The sequence below is a fragment of the Pagrus major genome, chromosome 12 (genome assembly GCF_040436345.1).
Source record: "Pagrus major chromosome 12, Pma_NU_1.0".
Classification (NCBI taxonomy): domain Eukaryota; kingdom Metazoa; phylum Chordata; class Actinopteri; order Spariformes; family Sparidae; genus Pagrus; species Pagrus major.
The window spans coordinates 16,230,320-16,256,364 of NC_133226.1; the positions used below are offsets into that span (position 1 = coordinate 16,230,320).

The 26,045-nt window shown below is 41.4% G+C and overlaps 1 protein-coding gene across 2 annotated transcripts; it reads right to left on the reverse strand.

The window, feature by feature from the left end:
• Nucleotides 1–12,452: 12,452 nt before the first annotated feature.
• zdhhc8a (zDHHC palmitoyltransferase 8a) lies at nucleotides 12,453–25,028 on the reverse strand. 2 transcript variants are annotated; one of them, XM_073477957.1, is made up of 10 exons: nucleotides 24,660–25,028; nucleotides 17,406–17,527; nucleotides 17,163–17,320; nucleotides 16,483–16,655; nucleotides 15,858–15,960; nucleotides 15,663–15,754; nucleotides 14,940–15,069; nucleotides 14,692–14,806; nucleotides 14,300–14,412; nucleotides 12,453–14,199 (listed from the first exon to the last, which is right to left on the reverse strand). In XM_073477957.1, the coding sequence occupies exons 1-10, from the start codon at nucleotides 24,761–24,763 to the stop codon at nucleotides 12,907–12,909; spliced, it is 2,403 nt and encodes an 800-aa protein (XP_073334058.1). In that variant the 5' UTR covers nucleotides 24,764–25,028; the 3' UTR covers nucleotides 12,453–12,906. The 2 variants fall into 2 exon arrangements, with proteins under 2 accessions (XP_073334058.1, XP_073334059.1); XM_073477958.1 differs by having other exon boundaries at nucleotides 24,557–24,747.
• Nucleotides 25,029–26,045: the final 1,017 nt, after the last annotated feature.

The window sequence follows — 26,045 nt, forward strand, 5'->3', positions numbered from 1 at the left end:
CACCTTTCTAGCTTCAAACAGTGTTCTGGGACCTTATTTTCCTCTGAGAACAGCTTGTTTATTCAGTTATGGAAAAAAGGTTGTATTACTACCTCATTAATATTGTAAATATTAGCTTAAATTTCTTCTCCAAAACTACATAGTGCCCCTTTAAGGTTTGTTTCATTTAACCCCTCGGCTCAGTCAGCCATTTCTCATTTTCTCATTTTCATTAGGCATATCTGTACCTCCTTGATAATATCATCCATCAGCACAGCAGTAGCAGAAATCGATGATGAAAAGCCTAAAAAAATAAATTAAAAAAAGAGCTTTGAATTCTTTGTTTCAGCATCAAAAGATAACCAAGATACATTTCACCAGTAAATCACTTAAAAGCTCCCCCAAAGTGAAGAGTTAACATTTGAGACATCTTCTTCTAATAAAAAAAGATTTCTTTGATCACTCCTTCGCGAAATCAAAGCAACATTCATGTAACAGCATGTTTTCCCATTAAAAAAGATTTACTGGCATGCGAAAACAGATCCATTTGTTCCAGAAATGATTGCTGCTGTTCACTGCTCTCCCACTGTTCCATCTCCACACTCGACAAGTTCCATCAAAACGAAAATACCAGCATTAAGTGTCTTAATGGTTTGGGGTCACTGACAGACACCAGAGTGGCTCCATCACAATTGGTATTTTTTTAACTGCTTGATGTTCTGATGGAGGATTTTTTTTTTTTTTTTATCATTGAAATCAATTTAGAAAACAGAATATCCAGCAGAGATACAGAAGAAACATTCATGAATCCCTCCGATGCAGACATAAAGCAATACAAGTATTTTTTATCTTAAAGAGACGAGGCTTTCGACAAGAAGTCTCTCCACTCGTGCTTTTATCTGCAATACGGCTCTTTAAAAACATATTCAAAACTGCACTATCATGAGCATGTCTATCACAAATAAAAGCATTATTATGAGCCAGATAGAAGACAACATGGACCATTTTGAATTGGACAAGAATTCATTTTTAAAAAGCACACAAGCCTCTCGTCAGCACTCCTGCTATTAAGGGTCCAGTGTGTAGGACTAAGGAGGATCTGTTGGCAGAAATGGAATATAATATTCATAATACTTTTTATATTAGTATATAATCTCCAGAAACGAAGAATCGATGTGTTTCCATTACCTTTGAATGAGCCCTCTATATCTGGGTCCTCTAACATGAAATTCACTGTGTTGCATCTCCATGTTTCTATAGTAACCAAGAACGGACAAACCAAACACTGGCTCTGGTTTTTCACATTTTTAGCTGCCACCATAGGGGAGGGTGAGACAAGGGGTCTTCAGCTGGTTGCATTCTGAAACCTCACGACAACTACATGCCACTTAATCCTACACACTGCTGCTAGGGTACTCTTTAACAAAACAAAACAAAAGACGTTTGCAGAACGTTGTGTTGGAGCGGGTACGGTGGCATAAGGGTGCATAAGGGTGGGGTGCAAAGCCAGACCTTCTGGAGGAACAAACACTCTGCTCTGATTTGGAGCCGTTCACAGACGGGACGAGAACTCCAAGATTACTTTTTAACTTCAAGGATTAAAACGTGGATTTTTCATTAAGCATATGAAAACATTCACCTTTTGGCATTTGGTGTTGGCTGTTATAAGCTATTCATACAAATTAACCTCATACGTTTCTTCCATTCAGAAGTTTGGAATCACCGGCGACAAAAGTCTGATTCGACACAGTCAGATGGCTAAGAGGACAATTCTTTATATTTGAATGGATAAGGTTGTAGAAAGTCTTAACAAATAGATTTGATTTTGAATTAAGGGTTTTTGCATGAGGAACAAAACTCTATGGAATGGTTGAACGGTTTCCCCAGCCATTGGGGAAAGAAATTGGAAGCTTAGCATCAAAATCTGTGTGGATTTAAATAGAAATAGTAAACAATATTGCCTATAACAGCTGGAATTTACAGGCATGTTGCTTTAGCTATTCTTATAACTTCACAATATAGATATATTGATATTAAGAGCAATATTCAAAAATAAAATAGAAATATTAGAAGGTTAGTCTTGGGTTAGCACTACTGGAATATCAGCTGGACGTACTTAGACAGACAAGTCACAATCTAAAGGTGCAATTTTAAGAACTGGCCACTCACCAAAATTCATACTCAAAACCAGTAGGGGGCAGCATATCACTGCAGTAACCACTAACTGCTGCTATTTGTAGCTGCTGTTAGCACAGTTAGCAGTGCAGTTAGCAATCCAGACTAGGAGCTTGAAGCACTGGGGCAGTGTTGGTGTTAAAACTTCAGTTGACGTCTGTGCAACACAACACGGATGCCATAACGTCAAAACTGTTATCTCTTCACATTCTGTTGATAATTTTAGTTCATTTTTGATTGTTTTCAACTAAAATTCTTACACATTGCACCTTTAAACGTAGGCTATTTGATCTAACCACTGTGTAGACTGCAGAATTTCGGTGAATCCAAACCTATGAACAGTCGTGTATATTACCAGCTCTCCTCACAGCTTTGTGTGGTTCCATCAAAACAAACAAAAAGTGAAGTTAAAAATTAAACACAAACCCACACAGGTGATTGGGAGTCAGCGTGAGAGAGCGGTGAATGACACCTTAGCGTGCGAGCTGAAAATGCCACTCATGATGGATGAGACCTTTCTATACTAAAAATAAATTAAACCGGAATTATTGACATTTCCTCGGGGTGTAAATCTTCGGAAATTGCTTTGACTTTATTACACTTAATGTTGGAAAATATCATCTCTACAGATCTGTGAGCCAAAATTAATATTTCATTCATTACGAGCCTCTTTCCTCCCTTGATCTGCTCGACTTCACCTGATACCACCCCACTCGCATGCTCCTCTATTGCAACAGATTACGCACACAGACACGTTACACAAGACCAAACCACTACTTTTGCTTCAAGGACTTCCTTCTGCATCACCTCCGCAGGCTCAATAGAGAAATGGATTCATTGTTGGAACAACAGCGGGAGCTGCTGTGACACAAAGAGTCTGTATTCACCTGATACACACATCTTCCTGTGTGTCAGCGGCGAGTTGCCTGCAGGTTTAGTCGTTTTCACTGAATCCGCTTGTAACTTGTAGGTATTAGCGTGAGCCCACGGGAAAATATTCAGACTAATATATGTTTGTTTACATAGATCCTGTGGTAACTTCGGGGCTTGAATTCAATTAGTTCAACATTCAGTAACATTTTTACCACCTGTCACACCAGAATCGTACATATTTGTTCAACTACATATACATCTGCTCCCAAGAATCCCATTCTCATCAGCTGTCTAGTATCCCCTGGAGGTGGAAAACATGTACCAGAGCAGGAAAGGACTCATCATAGGCTTTATATTCACTGAGATCACTTTACACTCACCATAGTCACACGGTGGCCATTTTTCTCTGACATCACACTCAGGGTGCTCAAATGTGGTCCAGATTGCAAGTCCTATGAACGTGCCTACAAACGTCCCGATCGATCAGCACCTGAAAAGATGATGGAAAGCGAAATGTTAGAGGGACATCAGGCTATATTTCCAGGTAAAACAACGTATTTGATAACTTAGCTACCGTTAGCATTCAACCACTTCCTAGCTAACATTACTGTTTGCTTACAAACATGTGCACATGTACGGAAGCCCTAAAGGGCCATGCATTCATACATTTTATTTCCTCCGTTTTCCCGTGATAACGAGTTAATTTCATTTGTTTTCTCGAGATCTCGAGTTATTATCTCGAAAAAACAACTGCCGTTTTCCTGAGATAACGGGATAATTTTCTCGAGATCTCGAGAAAACAAAACGATAGTGTAGTATATTAAATCATTGCAGGAAACAACATTCAGTGTAGTAATGTCAGAGGAGCTACACAGTCTTCATAGTCCCTGTAAACTTAATCAAAAGTTGTAGTTGGAGGACGTGTATTGTTCCCCGTACTTGCTCTCTCTTCCTCCTTTTCCCATGTATCTCTCCTTCTCCTTAAACTGTGCGAGGTGCTGTTCAAACACAGCTACACAGAGATTCTCAAAGAAGTGGTACTGTCAGGTTATTGCTTTGTTTGTCTCCATGTGCATAATGTACAAAGAAATGTCCCTAAGAAAAATAAAACACAGGAAATGGAAGATTTGAATCAAGCTTAACATTTGTCACAAGTGAAATGTACTTTTGTTTACTTGCTGACGACACGAGGTGGGACTCAGCAACTCACACTACAACAAGGCAAGAGGATAAATATCTATATTTGATTTTAGGGTGAACAGTCCCTTTAAAGCAACTGTGTGTAGAAATGTCATGTGATTATAGTTTTTGGTGGTGGAAAAATGAGACTTCTGTGCAGTCTGTTATTTTCTGTTGATTATTCTGTGTACTCAAGTCCAATAAATGAACATGTGGTGGCTTTAAAAAGACATAAGGCTGAAATCTAAGCAACCAACAAGGGACATTGTTGTAATAAGAAGTAAATATCTGAAAGAGTTCAAGGTATAAAGACAAGAAAGCCAAGTATTTGCCCATTTTGTGCTAATTTTCAGGTTAGGGTTAGGGTTGTAGACCGCCATTATAAAAAAAGACTTCTGTAAAATTGTAGACAGGACACCAAGAACTACAAACAAGTCGATTATGACTCTTTCTATTATGCATTTTTGATCCAGATCCAGATTTTTTTTAACTTTATAAGCTGAGAAAAGCGATGTGACGTCATTACAATGTAAAGTCTATGGGCCAAGCGGGAACTCACAGGTGGGGCCAGGATGGGAAACTCTACAGCACATATTCAGTGGGCCACATAGCCAGGAAGTAAACGTGGAAGCCAGAAAACCTTTTTGCCGTTAGCGCTAGGCGAGCAATTCTCATCGGTTTGAATGGGGGCCATTCTTTCCATCTGGTATCTACTTCTTCTATATAAATCTATGCATCAGCTCTGCTGGTGTTTTTGTAACCATGACTGTGCTGGGGGCGTGGCCGAGGGCGGTGACTGTAGTTGTGAAGTTGTGACATCACTTACAGAAGTCCTGACGGCTCGTTTAAAGGCACAGTTTCTGAACAAGGGCTGTGTGCATTTCTCTGTGGATTCAGCATTTTAATACTTACACAGCATTTATATAGCACCTAACTGCTTTATAATCAAACAACTAACAATAACGCTTTATTGTGAGAAGCAAATGCCTGAAAGATTTCAAAGATAAAAGATTTGTCTTTTTCCAATCAGGGCATGAAGACAAACCAGTGCTGTGTATTCTCAGATATTTGTCTACTTAATTCTGCACAAACAGATAAATTGCAAGCTTTCTTTGTAAAATCTCCAGCTCTGTAGTCTAAGGCGCATATTGTGCATTATGTATTCATATGGTTGCATCTACTTTGAATGTTATCACCTCCCAAAAATGCATTAAAGGAATCCACAGCAGCAGATACCTTCATGCTCTGTGGATGCTGCCAAGGACTTTCTGCATGCGGATTAAAATGTTTCACCCCCAAAAGTGCTTTTTTCAACTTGAGGACCTCTGTTATACCAGAAAATGCTTTCATTTAGTCAATTTTCTACATTCTGTGATTTATTCTCTGCTGCTGTTGTCTGACCTGATACTATTCACACATACGCACACACACAGGAAACATTTTTTCTGTCTGTAAACAGCAACAATACATCCTGTTCTGCTGTGTGTATCGGCGAATTTGAAAGTGTTAAAACAGGCACACACTTCTGCAACCACGCACCACAGTTTTATGTATAAATGCTGTTTTGTCGTACAGATGATGAAGCTCTTTGTCATCGCCACAGTAACTGGATGGTAAATTGCCTCTACCGTGGGACAGAGATGAATGTAATTATTGCTGCCTATTATCTATACACACTGGGATAAACAGCGGAGGAACAGCGCAGTGTAAAACACAGGATCTGACAACAAGAAGCCGCATATGAAAAATACATATTACATTATGGTGTGTGTAGTAGTGTATTAATTGCGATGAAATGCCCACACAGTCTTTGTTGCTCAGCAGGGCATTTCACATCCTTTTCCTGTGGACTCTGCCACACAGAGGCACAGTCAGTGCAGATTTTTGTCCTAATTAAACCCCCGCACTGCCCACCTCTGCTCTGTTCAGGCTGGCATGTGCAGCTGAGGCTAATTCAATTTAACGCGGAGACAAAACGTCTATGAGGACTTTACAAAAAAAATAGCAAATACGTGCCAGCAGCTATTGCTAATGCTGCTTCGGATGGCGCTGTCACACACAGAGTGCATAATAACACTGGAAATACCAGAAAAGGTCAACAATTTGGCTTCAGGGGAGAAAGGTCACCTTTGATTTTCATATTCAAATATCCGCAGAGGATCTAAACATTTAAGTTAAGCACAGACAAACTGCTCTATTTGCAGAGGGCGGACATGAAATCTGTGCAAATTCTGCTGCTTCTGGAAATAATCCAGTCAGACTGAGAGTTTGCCGTCAGACTATGAATGCCAAAGCAACACCTGACGTCCTGACTCTCACATCGACTTACTGCTGCAACCCCTTGGTGAGCTGTGGGAACAGCAATAGCTGCCAGTCAGGATCACCCATATAGAAAACAACGTCCCCTGAAGCAGCACTACAATGCCTCCCTTCCCTGTGATTTGATAAATAATGTAAATATTATAAAATATGCCCCCCTCCGAGGGAGAAAACAAGCCAGGGTGCTATCAATCCAACTCCTCTTTGTCAAGTGTCACTGCAGCAAGTGCTTAATCACACCAAGAGAGAGCCCGGAGAGGAAATGAAATGCATCAGTGCCACTGCAGCTGAAAATGACAATCAGCCAGTTCAGCGATGCCTCTGATGATCAGGCATATCAATGAGCTGAGAGAAAGAGACTGAGAGAGACTGAGAGAGACTGAGAGAGAGAGAGAAACACCCACTGCTACAGAGAGAGAGAGTCAGCCGCACAAATGTAGGTCAGTCCACAGCATCTCTAGAAGTATCATAAAAGATTTAGGTGACTCGGGGATTGATGAGAATGAAATGAACTCGTGTCAAGAGGTTATCATAAGTCCATATTCCTCAAATGAAGCCTCACGATTATTTGCTCTCTTTTTTTATTGCTGTTTGTCACAATTTCATGCATCTAGAGGCACAAAGAACCATGGCAACGCAGAGCAGTATGTGATCCAGAGGCAGAAAAAGCTGAATGTGATTAAACTCCTGAACAGTAATCACTGGTTACAACACTGTTGTTGTTATTATTATTATTATTATTATTATTATTATCATAATTATTATTATTATTATTTGGTTTGTTTTTACTACCCTTTGGGGCCTTTTAATGGTCTTGACTGAGGACTCCTGTGATCAGAACGTTGTAATCATTAAGTACTTATGAATGAATACACACAAATTATTTTAAGTTTTTTTACTTCTTTTGTAATGTCATAGGTGGATTTAAAGGGTCAGTTCAACCAAATTAAACTTACTTTACCATCTAAACATGCGGATAGATTTATTCGCCAATGTTCTGGGGTATCTGTCTTGGAAATATCTTAAAGAGTAAGTGTGCAAGGAAACACTGTTCTTGGAAATACAAAGAGAGGAATTTTGCACTTAAAAGTTTGTCGAACTCAGATTGATTAAATCTTGTAAAAGCTTTGGCTAGAATGCATTTTTTCACCGAATGACTTTTTTTGTAGTTAAGGTTAAAACACTTTAAAGTCTGACTGAAAGGAATTTTCAGTTTTTTTGTTTGTCTGATACAGCATGCTGCTCTGCTCCGGAATCCTTTATAAACATCTATTTTATATTACATTTTTTGGTTGTAGATGAGACCTTATTTCAATACTGTTAATTAAATCTTGCATAAAGCAGTAATTAAATCCCAGGGGGACAGAGGCAAAAGGATACTAAAAGACAACACCCACCCCAGCCACAGTTTGTTCACCCCGTCATCTGGCAGAAGATACAGAAGTATCTGCTGCTGTACCACCAGACAACGGAGCAGCTTCTTCCAGGCTGTGAGACTCCTCAACTCATCCTCAACACTCCACCTAATAAAATAGTTTCTTTTTTTTTCTTTCTTTTTCTGTGATGTAGCCAAAAAGGACTCAAACTCAATTTCTTTTTGCAACCCTGGTGCTGTTAAATGATAACTAAATGAACCTTGTTACCTTGTAACTTTGAATACAATAAAACACATTTTATAATGGTCACCAGCTTCATTTTGTCCTCACTGAATTACAGCTCATTCTTCCTGTTAGCTGAACTCTGCTTGCGAGCCACAGTAACATTAACCAGCGGCAGTGTAGTTTTCCTCAGCTGACAGGGTAACAGAGTGTTCGTGAGCAGAGATAAAGCACTACTTTTGGTGTCCCCTATAGGAATTGCTCTGAGAAAATTTCATATAGTTGTCCCTCCAAAGTGGATATTAGATTTTCGCCTGAGTAAAGCAATAACATGGCACCTGCTTCACAAGATCTTCACACTCTGAACAACCACATCAGCTTCCCTGCCCAAGTCTCAAGTCGTCAGTTTTTACACACAAGAACACACACCTTAGCCTGTTGAAAGCCTGACAAACACCGAGAAAAAGTGCACTGTTAATGTCAGTTTGCAGCTTACCTCTATATTTACATGCTAGCGTGGTCTAATCTTTAGTTCTACTACTCACTGAACAGTCTGCCCATGACTTGTAATCTGGAGCCAAGCGTGTTTACCTTGTCTCTTGGTCCTTACAGGGGCTCAGCCTGCCAGCTGCTGTCAATCAAGCACAGATACCAACAACACAACCTCCAGCCAGCTGAGACGAAAAGAAGCATTTCCGCTATTTCCCAAAAGACTTTTCAAACCATACATTTAATTAAAAAAACTATTTTTTCACTGCAAAAAGAAATGAGTTATTCGATTTCATTGGGCTGCTATAGTATCATACTTCCTTGCTTGAGACTTATTTGAAGCAAATGCAGAGTATGAGTTTCTTCTAAGACATATTTGTTATGGGTTCACATTGTAAAAATAGCATGATGTAAGACGGAGGGCTTCTCAGACACCACAGTCTGCATAAAACACTTTTGATCCGCTCCTCTAAGTCAACGACTTGCAATCCCTCTTTTGCACAGCAGCCTTGTCATTACCGTCATTACCATTTTACCCCCGGCTACAGAAAGTGGGATGGGTGAGAGGGAGGAGGGGGGGAACAAAACAGCAGGAAAACAACAGAGAAGAGAGCGATGGAGAAAAATGGCAGAAAAGACAGATGTATTTCTTGACATACAGTAATTTTTCTACAATATTAGTCAAGCAGTAGTCAAAAATATGGACGTGAACACTGAATCGTGACAGGTTTGATTGTGTTGTACATCAAATAGGAGAGTAATTTCAACATTTCTGAACCATTACCTCCCTGAGACAAACAATAACTTACTTTACCATTGCAGGAGAGTAATAAAGATTTCAGGACCTGAAAAATACATGTAACAAAACATTTAAATGTGAAGGGGAAACATGATGTATTCTTCCTGACAGGAACGAGGGCCATAGCAGTACAGTGATGCTTTTTTGTGTAATTGATTTTTGTTACCTCTGCCAGAGAGGTTATGTTTTCACCTTTGCTCGCTGGTTGTTTGGTTGGTTTGTGAGCAGGATTATGCAAAATCTGCAAAACGGATTTCCATAAAACTGGATGAGGAGATGGGTCTCGGCCCAGAATAGACCCCATTAACTTTTGGTGCAGATTTGGGTAGATTTAGATTTACACCTTCTCCGGGATTTCTCCATGAATAATGCATGGACGAAAAAATGTGGTGAGGTATGAGAATGAGGTATGCACTCTATAAGTGCCTTTCTATTTTTGTTTAGTTTTTAATTCAGTGGCACAGACATTCAAAATTGTCTTTCTTACTTATATTTGTATGTCTTTCACCTATGGTTGAAGTCGTATAAACCCCTGACATCTACAGTAAAGTATCTACTTCTTAAAATGCTCTCTGCCCATAAAAAACTTCCTGATCACAAGCATGAAAAAAAAAAAAATAAAGAGCTAAATCCCTGGTAAGAAGTGGGACAGACGCAGCCCAAATTATCATAAATACAACAGCACTGAGTCTGTGGCTAAAGTGACTTTTAAAATGATCGATTACAGAAAAGGTTTGAGGTGACAGAAAGCTCTTTACAGAAGCTTTACAGCCACACATCAGTGGGCTGGCTTAGGTCATCATTTTGAAAAAAGCACAGCTAAAACACTAAGATTTATCCACTTTGGAAACCATTTTGGAAAAGCTACATTTTTGGTCGAGAAAAGCACTGTTTTAGTTTGGACAGAGGGCTGAAACAGAGAGAAATTCGAATTTAAATTCATGTAGCTTGATACGGACAGTCTCGTAAGACAGTGTTTGAAGTTTTATCCACTTTGAAGACGGTTTTGGAAAACCTGTGAGAAAAGGGAGAAGACATGGTTTTAGAGCGGACGGAGATCTGAAAAATAACAGGTTAAAAATAAAATAACATCAGAAAGAGTTTGTTTAGCTCTGTTTTGCTGACACTTGATGAGAGGATAGCAATGACTCAGCCAAATTGCAGCTCGTTCACATCCCTCTTTGGTTCTCGAGAAGCTTTGAAGGCCCTGACATTGTCCACAACTTTCCACTTTGAGTTCCTTCCTGTTGTTTCCACAACACATAAAAGACTGAAATACAATGTGCAATCTCGTTCAAAATTTTGGCAAGAAATATGACTACCGAACACCGCTGTTTACACTTAACTTATTGCTCTCTGGCACACTAACTGACAGGTTTCTTTGTTTTATACCCCACATCTTTTTTTGTAGTCAGGTCTTTAACTTTGCCTGTGAGAGCGAGTTGTTTTGTTGTTGCTGTCTCGTGAGAGATCTGTCAGTTATTTGGCTGCGTTGTAAATCCGTGCCAGCAGTTTAAATCAGTCAGGGCTTTCAAGCTTCTTTGCTGTCATATCTGCACTTCCACCTGCTACGAGGTCAAGCGCAACAATAGCTCACATGAAAAGCGCCAACCTCAAAGTGTCACGTCTTGTCATTTATTGCCCAAACAAAAAAGCGTGATTGTTGATTGTCGATCGCGGCTCAAGGTGATAAAAGTGTCGTTAGGAACATTCTTGTCACAAAGACTCTGACAGACTTATGAGCCTGTCTTGAGACTGAAGGACAGCAAGAAGAACTTTTTGTGTCCTTAAAGACTTTGTAAGCTGTCAGAAAATGCAACATTTGTTGGTGAATTTCTCATCTGACCTCTGAAACTTGAAAACAACCTCACACAGACGCTCTTTATCTCTGCAGATTAAATGAAAAAAGCCAAAACAAGATTTCGGCCTTGTGAAGTTTTTATATTATTTTAGATTTTTCTTATTATTTTGATGTGAACAATCGGTAGTGATAATAAACTGCTGTGTAAAATTGACCAATTCGAATAAAGTGCACACTACAGAGCCTCCTCTGGTCTTTCCCATTACTTGTAGCGCTCTACATCGACAGCATGCTGCTTTCTGGCATTTCTTTTACACACAATAGCATCATCTGCTGGATCTGACTGACTACTGACATCACCTTCTGAAACTGTTCACTAGAGGGTGCAATACACAAACTTAGTGGAGAAACTGGCAGTAAATATCCCCACCAGTGTTTTATTTCATTATACTCCCCATTACATGCCATAATTTCATTTTTCCCTGCAGTCCTATCATGATTGCAATACAAATTTATGAATTGAGCAGTTTTAATGGGAAAAACTGCATCCATCTCCATAAAATGTTATCTATTGTGAGATATGAGCTGGAATTATCTTGTGATTTGGTAAAAAAGGATGTAGCACAAGTAGAATATCTTTGAAGCAAGATAGATCACCAACAGTGAAATGCAATTTTCCTCTTGTTGCTTAGAGCCGCAGGTGATTTAAATATGAAAAGCCTCATTCCCAATTTCATGATATTTGTCTGTAGCCCTTTGCACGTGCATTCACAGACCATAATCACACAGCGGGCCATTTTCCTGGGATAATGTTAGGCTGCTGTGTTCCAGGTGTCATGTCGCACACAGGTAGGGAATTCTGACAAATTGTTACCAATTTAGCACTTTCCAATTGATCAGAAAACTAAAAAGATGATGGGTAGTGAAAATCTGGAGGGACATCAGGCTGTAATTCAAGGTAAAACAACATTTTTGATGACAAATATGTTGTTTTATCTTGAAATATGGCCCAGTGTTTCTCTGGATTTTCACTATCCATTGTTATTTCAGTAGCTGATCGATCAGAAAGTGGTAAAATGATAACAATTTGTAAGATTTCATATGTTATTATATCTTGAAACCTGGAACACTGCAATACAAAATCTGAGCTTCCCACCCTGAGCATGATGTCAGAGGAATATGGCCGCCGTGTGAATATGATCTACAGACGGTTATTCCCACGAGAGAACAAAACAGGAAATGAAAATTACAAAATAACTTTATTTATATAAACAACTACAAAATTCTATTAAATTGGGTGTTTTGCAGCGGGTGACAAATTAGATGAGGTGGTATTACATTGTTTCACAAAAGCAATATCAAAACACATACAAACAGATAATAAGTTAATCTGTGTTCTTCACAAAGCCCTTCTGCTTTGACTGAGTGTAAAGAGCTCGCTCTGTTTCGCAGAGGAGGCACAGCTGTCCTGAGATTCACCGTTTTTTTCATTTTGGTCAAACTTAACATGACATTGCAAGAATATTTTTAAGTTTATCTTTCAGTGTGTGTTTGTTTCTCACACACCCTCCCACACAGGAGAGTCCCAAATGGCCTCTTATTTACAAAGTATTTTCAGAGCTGTGAAGACTGAGACTAACACTGCATAGATGATTCATTCACACCATCAGAAACATAGAGTAATTTTTTTTTTTTTATTTCAGGGCTCCCAGGGTGACTGAGTCCTTCCCCTCAGAGGAGTATGTGAGTGAGGATCGTTTTGCGGTGGCATAGGAGGCGTACGAGGGGGCAGAGGAGGTGGAGGAGGATGTTAAACGGGGCAGAGTGGATGTAGAGGAAGGGAGGGGTTGAGTCTGTCTGTCAGTAGTGCAGTAAGCTGGAGAGGAAGACCTGCCCTTGCTTTGGAGGCTGCTGCTGCTGCTGCTCTGCAGAGGGGAGCTGGACGTTTTCGGGCCTCGAGTCAGAGACGACGTGGAGGAGCTGGAGAGAGGCGAGGTCCTCATGCCATAACCGAGGATGCCTGTGCTCATGAGAAACTCCCTGGAGCCGTAGGCCGGAGGAGTCGGTCCACGGGAGCCTGGTGGTCGGATGTTTTCTGGTGGTAGGCTCCTTCTGCAGGGGATGTCATAGATCCCCACATCTGGGCCGTAGAGCGCCTGGGATCTGGCTTGGAGGCGCAGCATCCTCTCCCTCTCCTCCATCTCCCGTCTCTCGTGGATAGATGCCATGATGGTTTTTGAGAAGTTATCATAGCGTGCGGCGGCAGACTTCGGAGGTGTCAAGCCCTGTGGACCCAGATCCCGAAGGCTGTCTCGGAGACTTTGAGACGTCATATCTCGCATCACCAGACCTGGAGGGGTGAGGTCTCGTGATGTCACGCTTTGGGACGCGAGGTCTCTTGCCATCAGCCCTTGAAAAGCCGGAGAAGGGTCTCTTTGGATGAAACCTTGGAAGGAAGGTGAGGGATCCCTTGAGGTGAGGCCCTGCAAAGGTGAGGAGTCTCGAGGCTGAGGAGACTGTCTGGCAACGCCCATAAACACGGGACTGTAGCCGTGAGGAGGGGGCCGCTGCAGCACAGTACCATCTGTTCCCAGAGTCATATAGTGAGTGTGGTAGCCGACTGGAGGAGCCCCTCTCTGAGCCAGGTACTGAGGATCTGCAGGGTTAATGAGGTTATCGTAGGAGAGGCTGCTGCTGCTGTGGTTGGCCAGCAGGTTGGAAGAGTTGATGATGCCCGGTGGAGGATTGGATCCCAAACTGTCACCATGCATGGCAGGCAGGTGGGATTTGCTGCCGTGGCGACTGCTGTGTTTGAGAGTGAGAGAGCGGGAGTTGAGCGTCAGAGAGTTGAGCTGCAGCGAGCTGGACGTGCTGTTGGTCTGGACAGGCAGGCCGGCCTGTTGGCTGCCTCTCGCAGGGCTTCCTTTCGGCTCAGAACGGCGGTCAGGACTTCTGTTGTACCCTTGCTGCTCTGATGTCTTCATCAACTAAACAACAGAGGAAAAAGCAGTGTGTCAGACGAGGACTTGGACGCTGAGGATCACGCTCCTACCTATGATAGCAAATTAATATCAGACTGAGAAGCACCTGCTCTGGAGGAATGGGTGACGATCCTCTGGATATGGCTTCCAGGACGGGCCGTAGCTGCGGCACAGTGGGAATGGATACAGGAATGATGGATTTGGTGTGGTGTCCCATCTCTGGAATAATAAAACACTTTGTGGTTAATTATAGTGTACAGAAATCCTACTGAAAAATCCACAGACAGGGCTCACATTACAATCCGGTCACGTATGGCAAATAAAAAACTGATTAATACATGTAAATTACTGCTAATTGTTACATAGAGCCCTTTAAAGGATAAGGCTGGGGATATTATAAAACCAACATTGAGTTAATTTGCCTCTCAATACTTTATGACTTTATGAGTTTGTTGCTGTATCTGGTAATGAAAGTATACAAGTGTCATTCTACAGTACCGTCCATGGCAGAGACGTGACTTTTCAGCAGGCCGTGGTCTGGTTTCGGTGGCAGCGGTGGCGGAGTTTTCCCCTGTTTGATGTCTGACAGCTCGACAGCTCCGGCTGAGGTTCGCTGGCAGGAGAAAAAAACAGAAACATGAGAGATCTGATCCCTTGACAGATGAGGTTACAATCCTTAGATGATATGCGGGAAAATATTTGACTGTGCGTGGTTTGGCTTTGGTGTGTAATTTGTTCATACATACTTTATTCTGGAGATCCTGACTCTGTATCCCATTGTCCCTGACTTTCACTGGCATCTGCCTGTCAATCTCTGGTCTCAGGAACGGAGGCTGAATATGGATGACTGATTTCTTGCAGGGCCTCGCTGTGTACCTGGTGTCACGTGACAAACAAGGTGTCAGCCAGTGAATTATCAGCATACAATGTAAAATAAATAGAGAATGGAGCCACCATGATGTCAACCATTGGTTTGAAGTTTTGAATTTGGTGTTTGGGCTGTCGCTGTCTTGGTTTTTGGGCCCAGAAGTGACCCGATTTAAGAGGGTGGAGCTGGGGAGGATATCCTGATTGGATCTGACTGAGAACCTGGGGACAAGTCTTCACAGCGACTTGTCCATCACCAGGTAGCAATGCCCTACAGCATACCCTGCTTTAACGTCTAATTTACACTAAATGGGACCATAATTTACAAAATAACGTCATGCTGTATTGAAAAAGACTTGAAACGACCAATTCCGACCATAAACTCCTCAGGAAACTGTTTACTGAGGTAATAAATAAAGTGAGAAGTAGGGTAATTTTCTCATAAGCGCACATACAACCGGACTTCTTTTAGTGGAGTAGCCCCTTGCTGGCCATTAGAAAGAATGCATCCGCATTACGTTCAATTTTTAGACCCAGGAGCTCCGTCCACAATTTATACTGTCTGTGAAAAACTAAAGATTAAGTTGAAAAATGTCTCTTACTGTGGAGAGATGGGACTGCAAACCAGATACTCCAGGTTGTTACAACAACCACGTGTGAAAGGATTTACTCCTCCTTGAAACTTCCCAGTTACCTGTAGGATCACAAAGAGAGAGAAGTACATCTGTATCATTTTTTTTTATGTCAGATGTAAATAAATCATGTTATAGAGATATTTTCTTAATAGATAAACTGACTTGTTCATTGGTGGTGCGTCCTCTGGACACCAGGTACAGGTGGAATCCTGTGAGACCCAGGACCGGGATGAGAAACAGCCCTGATATACTGATCACTACCAAACTGTACGTATTTGTAAAGGATTACTGTTTCATATTTGTCTCAATTACACATTTTTAAACTCCCAAAAAGTTGGGATGCCCCTGTAGTCATATCCTTTATTCGATCTTGTGTTTCACAAAGCGGTGAACATTGCCCCATCTCTGCTTGTTGATGACCGAACCTTTCGAAAATACCCCTGTCATGCCAGATTATGGTACTATCACCTGTTACTATTGAACCTGTTTACCTGTGCACTGTTACAAACAGGTGTTTTTTTGAGCATTCCACAACTTTCCCAGTCTTTTGTTGCTCCTGTCCCAACTTGTTTGAAAAATGTTGCTGGCATCAAATTCAGAATAGGCGAAGTTGATGAAAACGTGAAATATATTGCCTTTGTACTGTTTTCAATTGAGCATATGTCAAAAGAATTAGCAAATTACCACATTCAGTTTAACACAGGGTCACAATGGAATCGGGGTTGTACATCTACACGAACAAATAAACAGATAAACATCTACACATGTTGAGGTTGTATAAGGATACGTGACGGTGCAGTGCAGCTTCCACAGTTCGTCCATGTGGTGCAGGACGTATATGAGGCCAAATGTGAAGACGTTGATCATGTGAAACGTCAGCGACAACAGGAATAGAAAGAAGTAGCGGTAGTTCCGCCGCCCGATGCAGTTGTTCACCCAGGGACAGTGGTGGTCAAAGTCCTGAGAGGAGAGTGTGGGGGGGGGGGGAATCAAATGAACCGAGAAAAAAAAAGTACATCACAGAGTTTATATTGAATAATCTGCAGCACTGAAAATCAAGCATTCATAGAAAACCTGTGGAATATCCACTGTGGTTTCTGAATACACTTTGTTTAATACGGGAGGTCTGAACCCTTTTTCAAATTGCATTTCTACTGAGACTACGAGGGATCTGAGAAAAGGATTAACCTGATTAATGAGATCTCTCCCTCCCTCCATCACACCCCGTCCATCATTCACTCTGCAGAATCCCCTTTATTGACTTTTCCCCCACACACACTGCTACACTCGCTCATAAGCGCTACTCACTTCTCCACCCTGATCTGTCCATCCGTGCCTTCTATGTTCTAACCCTTATCACTTAATTTCCGGATTTAAATGCTCCCCCACATTAGTTTTGACCCTACCCCACAGTATCGATGCCGATACCGTCCCTTATCCCGTCTTTAAATCTGCCCGTGCACTAACCTCCACGCAGTGATCACAGACGCTGCAGTGCGAGCAGCGTGGAGGTCTGTAGAAGTGACACGAAGCGCACCACTTCATCCGCACTTGGACGCCCTTCACATCCACGTTCTTGTACAGCGGAGCGCGGAACTCATCATCCTTGTCCTCGTCCTCGTTTGCTGGAAAAAAATATGCAAAACTGTTGAGGTATTTATTTTTTTTATTCCATACTGTAAGCATTATAACATCACTTTGATTACCAACCCATTGGCAGCACTCCAGCATCCATAAAGGTTGCCATGGTGAAGTTGGCCAGCACAAAAAGGAAGAGGACGGCACAACATGGTGGCACAGCAGGGCAGATGGTCACAGCCAGCCATGGGCATCTGAATATACAAACACAGGAGAAGAAAAAAAACACTGCTTACTGTACTTGTACTTGAATTCATCTTGTAAATCGAGGGTTTGACAGTGTTTTTGAGCCCCAGCAAGTATCCATCCCTCACAGGTTAAGGTTAACACAAATCAGAGGCTACAACAAAGATTTTAAAGGATAATCTTCATCCCATTTATTCTGATGGGAGCAGTGGATCCCAAAAGTAATTGTTTACAGTGAAAGATAAGCATGTATTAGTGTTTGTTCACCAGTGCTCACAACAAGGGATTAAATGACGGGGTACCCTGCAGAGAAGGCAAGACACTTACTGTATCTGTGTTACACGGGGAAGCAGGCAAGGGCTGCAACTAATAATTATTTTCATTACAGATTCATATTTTTTCAATTAATCATTCAGTCTTTAAAAGAGAGGAAGACGCTGTTCACAAGTGTATTGATCCTAATGTGATGTCAAATTGCTTTTTAAAAAGCTGCAATGAATATGAAACTTACAAAAGACGCAAATCCTTTTAGAAGCAGCAAATATCCAGAATTTACTTAATAAATGAATAAAACATGACTGATTTTCAACTTCATATATCATTAAGAAAATCCTTCATGAAATCCTCAATTCGGCAAAAATGCAAAAAGAGTCTGCTGAAACCTGGTGGTTTAGGATTACAGCCTAGTGATCCCACCTTAACATGTTGGGCTGTCACATTACTGTGGTGTCCTGAAAAGATAATAAATATTATAAATCAATAATGAATAAACTTTCAGCTGCAGCCTTGTGTTCATGTTGCACAAACATTACTGCACAAAGCAAGCATTGTAATGGCACTGACCATGATAAGCAATCAAACAGTCATTATTAAAGCTGGCCAGCTACAGAATGGGTCAAGTGAGTGAGCAAGACGATAGTTGAAAGAAGATGAATTCAAATTGTTGTTAAAATTAATTTTTAATGTTTTGAATCATATAAAATTGATTTAAAAAATTGCCTCAATCTGTAAACTATAGATGCGTCTACACTGATAAATTAATGTCAAACTCTTATTTTGATCTCAGTATCGAGCTGACTGTCCTGTCCTATACACTTTAACCAGTATAACATCCCTCTGCGTATATGTGTACTAAAATCTTAGAGAACCATCGTGTGTGTGTGTGTGTGTGTGTGTGTGTAGAATTATACAGAATGGGAGTATGATTATATCTCTACTGTGTGAGATTAGAGGGAGGGGCAGTGTAATCAGGTTACAGTGGTAGACAGAGAGGAAAAGATTCACTGGATTATATTAACAGTGTTTGATTGAACATCACGTGTTTAACCTACATATACAGTATGCTGCATGGGAATTTTCTATTTGAACGTTACAGTTTTCTACGGTATCGGTTCATGTAGAGAAAAATAATAATCATGTACCAGTTAGGACTGTCTAATGGAAAGTGTTTTACCAGTGTAACCAGTGTCTGGACCAGAAAAAACGTGTCAAGCTGGTTACAAGTAACACACATGAGCGGTTAACACAAACACACTTGTGAAAGTGAAAACACTGACAAAAAAAATTAAGAGTCATCCAGCTCAATTATGCGTTTCATCCCAGTGCATCTCCAATCCCCAAACCCCCCCGGCTGGTTTAAGGCTGTGGGGGAGGGGTCTCCCCAACCCCCGAGAGGAGCGCCTGCTGATGCCATGCCAGCTGCAAACACAGTAATCCCTGGATTATGAACTCTGGATTACAGACCATTTCTGCCAGTCCAGTGCATTGTGTATTCCTCACATTAGATAAAAAACGGAGCGTGCCGTCACGGCTCACCATATATCACACTATTCACTGGATCTACCATGCAATAACTCCAAAACTGGTGGTCGATACTTGCAGGAGACTCCCTCTTACAACAGAAGATGAGGAAAAAAATGGAAACAAGACAAGAATTTCTTTGTGGATTTCAACACATTTAGCAGAATGAAATTATGAGACGAAGCAGTGAATATGTGACAAAAAGATTAAGAAGCATAATGTGACCCCACCACCCCCAAAGCTGCTGTTCAGGATGTGCGTCCAAGTTCTTCTCACTAAATACAGTCATGTTTGACATGTGCTTAAACCGTCATAGCTGATCAGTTACATTAAGCTGTGTAACTCGAGCTGGTTAGTTACAACAATATGACGGCTATGATATGATTTTCATTATTCATTATAGGTCATAGATAGATAGATAGATAGATAGATAGATAGATAGATAGAAACATTATTTGATTACGTTCATCAAATTGGCTTAATATGACGATTACAGCCTGTTCCACATCAATCGCGGCGCTGCAGATGAAGGTGAGCCTGGTTCATCTGGCTGATTTCTCGTGGACGAGATTACAGTGTGGACGCCTCTGCATGGACGGCCAAGCCTCCATCATCGCTCTGAGACCATCTGGACCGCAGGGAGAGACAGTTCATTACACCGCAGCGTGGCAAAGACAAGCCCCACCTAATGAAACAGCCCAGGCAGAGCTGTATTAAATCACACAGAACAGTAAGCTGCTCTCCAATCTGCACGCTGCCCTCATCCCCGCAGTGGGTCAGTGGCACAGCAGACGACGCACAGTTGGTCAAGCGGCAAGTTCACTAGTGCTGGCAGCCAGGGCTCCTTTTGTGATATACTGTCACGGTTGCATGAATGACTTCACCGTCATGTAATCTGTCAGACTGTGCTGGACACCAACATCAGTATAGAAAACACCTGGGAGCGATTCCTGCAGACTGGACAATAAATCTCCATACAGCCTGGGCTCACACTGTCATGGCTTCGATGCTATCTGTGACTCGTGTCGTCCACATTTCATCACTCCTGTTCTCGCAGTGCAACATCCAATAAAGGTGAAAGCGATTTGTGATTGTGGCGGTGTACACATGTGTAAACATGTAAAGTTTTAAACCAGTACAGAGCAAGCAGGAATATACAGTATGTGTATATTAAAAAAAAAAAAAAAGAATATAAGACATTCCTTTTCTTACAAATGAAAAGTTGAATTAAACATAAAAAGCTAACCTTAGGAGATACAGTAATGTAGTGTAACTAGCCTTACTTAGCCTGGTATGACCAGTAGTTAATGGAGGTTAATGTAAGCTAATGTTACTTTGGACAGATAACACAGTGTCACTTGCATTACTGAGTCAGTTTGCTGACTTAATGACTCTTCTCCCTCTGTGTTACCGTTAACCTGTGTATACACTGCGTACATATTAGAATTTAGCATATTGTAATTACCGTTCATTGGCTGCCTTTCAGCAAAGCCTACATAGTCTTGCTTTAAAGGTCTAGCTAGAAGGATTTAGTGGCATCTGGCTGTTAGGTTGAAGATCGCCGTGACTAAATAGCCCTCGCTTCATCATCGCCTACAGTGGCAGCTAAAAATGCAAAAAGTATGAAATATAAATTAAATATATGGGAGGAACTAGACGGACATGTCTAAAAAAAAAAAAAAAAACGCTATTTGCTCCCTGTGTATATATAAAAGGCTCTTTCTAATATAACGAAAGCACAATGATTCTTAGTTTCAGGTGATTGTACAGTAATAAAAACATATTTATTAATATCTTTATCCCATTCTGCCAACACCCCAATTAATCCTACACACTGGACTGGAACTTAAACTGCTACTCCCTGTCAAAATTTCACGTGCAAAGAATTTACATTTTATGACATTTCAAACTATCTACAGTTTTGCACCAGCAGTCTTCACCTTTTCTCTCTAGTTTCAATATATTTCAGTATTCTAAACATGCTCAGAAGATAAATAAGGTATTCTGAGTCCAGTCTGAAACATAACTTAATTAGCAGGGGACATTCTTCTTGGTCTTTCTTATGTCTGTGGCCTTTGTTGGGCGTAGGCGACCTGCCCGAGTGTAACAATGCACAAAACCATAAGCGCTAACCCAAACAAAAGTTCACGGTCAGACGAACAAAAGCAGGAAGCCGGCGACTGATTAATTTTTTCTGCCGAAGGAAGACAAAAGAGCCTCCACAATCTTAAAGGTCGTTTTTTTTCTAGCTCCACCAAACCTGCAGTGGAAACAGAAATGGGAGCGTGCTCACAGTGCTAATGCACACACACTGATAATTGCATGAGCATTAGCACATGAAAGGGCTGAGACTTTATATATAACATGACTGGAGGGTTCAGAATTAAAATTGGGGTTAAAAGTGTTCGGCGGTATAATAAGTGACAAAAGGCATCCACGTATGTTCCCATGATTCACAGCAGCCGGGGTAAAGGCCAGGGTGATGTTATGGCAGATGACAAGTGATGTCCCTTTGACTCAGTGTTACCAAGGCAGGGCTGAACAGAGAGTAGCACCTGCCTATCTCTGCTTTCGGAGGAAGGGAGTCACTCCAGCTGCAGTGTCTGTCTTGGCAGATTCACAGGAAGTTATTGCTCATATCAGAAAACTGAGATTTTAATTGGCAGTCAACAAGACACTGATTGTCTCCAGAAAGAGAATGTTTCCATCTTCTTTCCGAACGATGAAAAGGACGGTCTTTAAGACTATAAGGGCAAACAAAAAGCTTAAAAGGGTATTGAAGACACAAAACGCTGCTTTTTTTACTCACACAGTGAGTATTTCAACTGCTGTCTTTAAAGGCTGACACACAGCAGTCACGAGGTCAGAACATTTTTAAGCTCTATTCCGCCTGGCTCTGTTAATCAAAAAACATTTTTAGGTTTTAAGGTCACTTCAGCTCAAACGCAACCCTCGTCCCATAAGAAGCAGATTCATCACTTCTTCGTTCAGTCATTTGCAGTGTCCTGGTTTTTGCTGGTTTAGCAATGCAGTCCCAATTAAGCAGTCTCTTTTCAATCTATCACGTCAGCAGGACATTGATTTTTTTTTCTTTTTCTCTCACAGAGTATAGATGGAGTTCATCAGGGTTTCGAAGTCTGTCTCTACGTCCAAATGTCTCTTGACTTCAGCAATTAGACAGCTGTCAAGTTAATGCGTGAGTTTGAGTGCCGCACATTTTTGTATTAAATCATGGAGAGTGGTCCAAATAGTTTGAAATGGTGCCAAATTTCAAACCCATTTAAGAAGTTTGCATCGAAAAAATACAGTAAAACGTCCGACACATCCACATCTGTGCAGACAACCCCTAGGTGGAGAAACCGCAGCCCGCTCGAAGGTGGGGCGGGCACGCTTTGACCCAACTTCAGAGAGGGTCCATCCCGGGCGCTGCTCGCCATGTCTCGGTGCGTTAAAACTGGTAATGGAAATGCAAATCGGCGCAGCTCGGTTTGACTCAGCACAACCAGAAGTGCCACTGGAAAAAGCCCCATCTGAAGTCTTTAAAAGTGTTGGATATACATCTTGCGAGTCATGTATAATCATGAATACAAGGCAATTTCATTTATAGGAGACATATTATGCTCTTTTGTTTTTTTTCTTTTCCTTTCCTCCAGTGTGTCATACAGGTTCTTGCAACATGTTCATGTAAAAGGTCTTGAAAATGAACAAGCCCAAAGTCCGCACTAAGAGAAACTCCTCTCTCCCACAGAAAACACTGCTCCTGAAACGCCTCGTCAGAAGTCCCGCCTTTGATTCCGTGACTTTGTGACATCACAGAGTCAAAAATGTGCCTAGCAGCTAGTCTGGCACACAAGAATTGATTTAGCACAGCTGCTCTGTTGTTTTCAGCCGTGCTGGCTCAGGCATGTGTGAGCTGACCAATCAGAGCAGTCAGGTATTCATGAGGCCTTTAAGAGACAGGAGCTAAAACAGAGCGTTTCAGTCAGAGGGGGAAATACAGAGCTGCAGCACTGGACAGTATGAGAAAATTGATGTGTTATGAGCACTAAAGCATGTAAACCTATTCTAGTAGTAACCCAAAATAAAATTATGAACCTGAAAATGAGCATAATATGTCTTATTTAGGGATTTCCAACAAAAAAAAAGAGGTAAAGGAAATAAAGAAAACATAATGGAGTGGTGTGTGAAAGAAAGATTTACCGCCACATACATCTACTAAATAAATGTGTGTTCTAGTAAAAGTCACCCCATCCAAAGAGCTTGCAGTAAATATCTGCTGATAGGAAACTCAAAGATCCCCACATTTTTCCCAGATGGGGGATCACATGACAGGATCCTAATCCCATACTCCCAATCTGGTGTCAGATTCCAGTGGAAACGGTGGAACACGGGAGAATCTAGGACAGATATGGCTACAGAGGTCAAGGGTCAGTCGACTGGCACAGAGCTGATGAGGTAGGAGCCTTCACTTTCTCTATCTGACACCGGTCTGCTTGTTTTGTTTCCTTTCTGGTTCTTAATGCAAAAAAGAAGAGGCTTTGGTACATATAGATAAACCTGCTTAACTTATAGCCATTGTTTAAATTGGATTCCAGGGTATTATGTGATATAATATTTCATTTTTTCCTGCGTGCCAGCGTTGGCTTGAGTTGAGTCTTTCCAACCTCCCACTACTTCTGCCTTCCCTCACAAGTAGGTCAAAACCAGGAGGCTAAAATTAACTATTTTTTAACACTTTCATCAAATTTTGCTTTAAAACCTCCAATCAGGTTGTCTGATCTTGACACAAACAACAGCGTGAGGTTCAAAAAGCTTCTGCGGGGCGTGCGTTCGACTTCCGGCAGCTAAATTTATGACACATGTGGGTCATAATGACACGCTGATACATGTTTGATAGTGGGTGGCTTATCTCCTAAAGTGTGCTTACTCTGAGTCCTCAGGGTGCACTGGGCAGGCACCCAGACTAGCCCACACTGTGAGCCAACCAGGTCAGATGTGAGCCAAAGTAAAGAAGAAGAAGAAGAAGAAGAAGAAGAAGAAGAAGAAGAAGACATGGCGTGCATTTAAATAGATTTCAGCAACTTTTAAGATATTCAAGATGAAATAAAAATAAAAAATGGGAATATTAATCTTAATGACACTGAACAGATGAAAATAAAAGCCAACATTTTAACATTTTACAGTCTCAAAATTCACTTCCTCATAAATAAAAAAAGACATATTGATGAAAAAAATACCTGATGCATGGTGGATGATGGATGTCTGGATGGATGGATGAATTTTCTGTGGAGCAACAGTGCATGCCACCAACTTTTTTTCCATTTGCAGGGTCGCACTTACGTAAAGACGAAGAAGAGGGATGTCGAGCCGACCAGGAGGCAGGCGGCCGTGCACACCGGGATGAAGGCGCTGGGCTTCAGGGAGTCGGCGCCGCTGGCGGGCATCCTGTCCTCTCCACGCTCATCCGAGTCTCATTACCGACGAAAGCGACGGCAAACGCACCGTGCAAAGTGCCTGTTTGTTGGTGTATCTGTCCGGACAAAGCCCCTCATTAACCTCTGAGCGCTGGAGGATGAAAATCATAGTCAAAAGGAGAGAAGAAGACAAAGCCGGCGGCAGCGGCGGCAGCGGCTCTGCTCACTCCTGCATCCCGTCCTGTGTGTCCCGGCAGCCAGGCAGCCAGGCAGCAGCGCACAGATGCCGCCTCCGGTTTATCCCAAAGGTGGAGCTTTTTACTCACGAATCACGTGAATCACTACAGACCCCACGCTGCGAGCTGGCGAACAGCTTATTTTTCTTATAGGATCGAATGAAATGTACTGTTATATCCTGCCACCACGTTAAAAACGTCAGTCATATCCACTATCGTCCTTGTTGGGAGGAAGTTATTAAAGGGGCACTATGTAGTTTTGGAGAAGAAATCCAAACTCAGATTTTTTTTTAGATTTTCAATACTAATGAGGTAATAATGCCAACTGAGGAATATTTATTGTTTCCATAATTTAATAAACAAGCTGTTCTCAGAGGAAAATAAGGTCCCCAGAGCGCTGTTTGAAGGTGGCAGGGTCCGCCACATATAAACAAAGTATGACATTGTGTTGTCCTTTTAGGGTCAGTTTGTTTATTCAGTTCACTCAGTCATGAAAACGAAGAGTTTGTTAAGCCATAAAAAAAAAATGAGTCAGTGAAAATCTTTCTCTTGTGATGTCTTCATATTGCACCTTTAATATCGTGCTAAACTTGATCATCAGAAAAGTCAGACGACCTGTTTTATTAAATGATGTTGTCATCCAAATCTGGGTTAAAAGAAAGCCAAGTACTGCCTGTATAAGTTAGTGGCTTTTAATAAATGATTAATATTAATGTTATGAATCATTAATAAGGCCACATTTTGGTTGCCAGGTTGTGGAAACTCACTCCTCCAGCATGACTTTTGCTTTGACATTTTAAACAGTTTTTAATTCATCAGGAAGATCAATGGACCACTTCACTTCTGGAAGAGGTTTGCGAAGCCTCTGTATCGTCACAATCCATGAATTATTCCCTGAAAAATAATGAGAATGTCGAAAATCCTCCTCTCTCGTAATTTTAAAGGAAGTGAGAAAAAAAAATCATGGATCTGTCCCTTCATACAGATCCACACCAAAAGGGGTCTATTGTTGGTATGAGACACATCCTCCATCCAAGTTTTGTGGAAATCCGTTGCGTAGTTTTTGTGTAAACCGG

Bases quoted from the DNA above. Each gene is read 5' to 3' on its own strand.
- zdhhc8a (XM_073477957.1), bottom strand. From the start codon at position 24,763: ATGCCCGCCAGCGGCGCCGACTCCCTGAAGCCCAGCGCCTTCATCCCG. The intron at 16,656-17,162 runs GTTAGTGCACGG...CTCTCCTCTCAG, and splicing joins TCTGTGATCACTGCGTGGAG to GACTTTGACCACCACTGTCC. The intron at 15,070-15,662 runs GTAAGAGACATT...ACGTGACACCAG, and splicing joins TGCAGTCCCATCTCTCCACA to GTACACAGCGAGGCCCTGCA.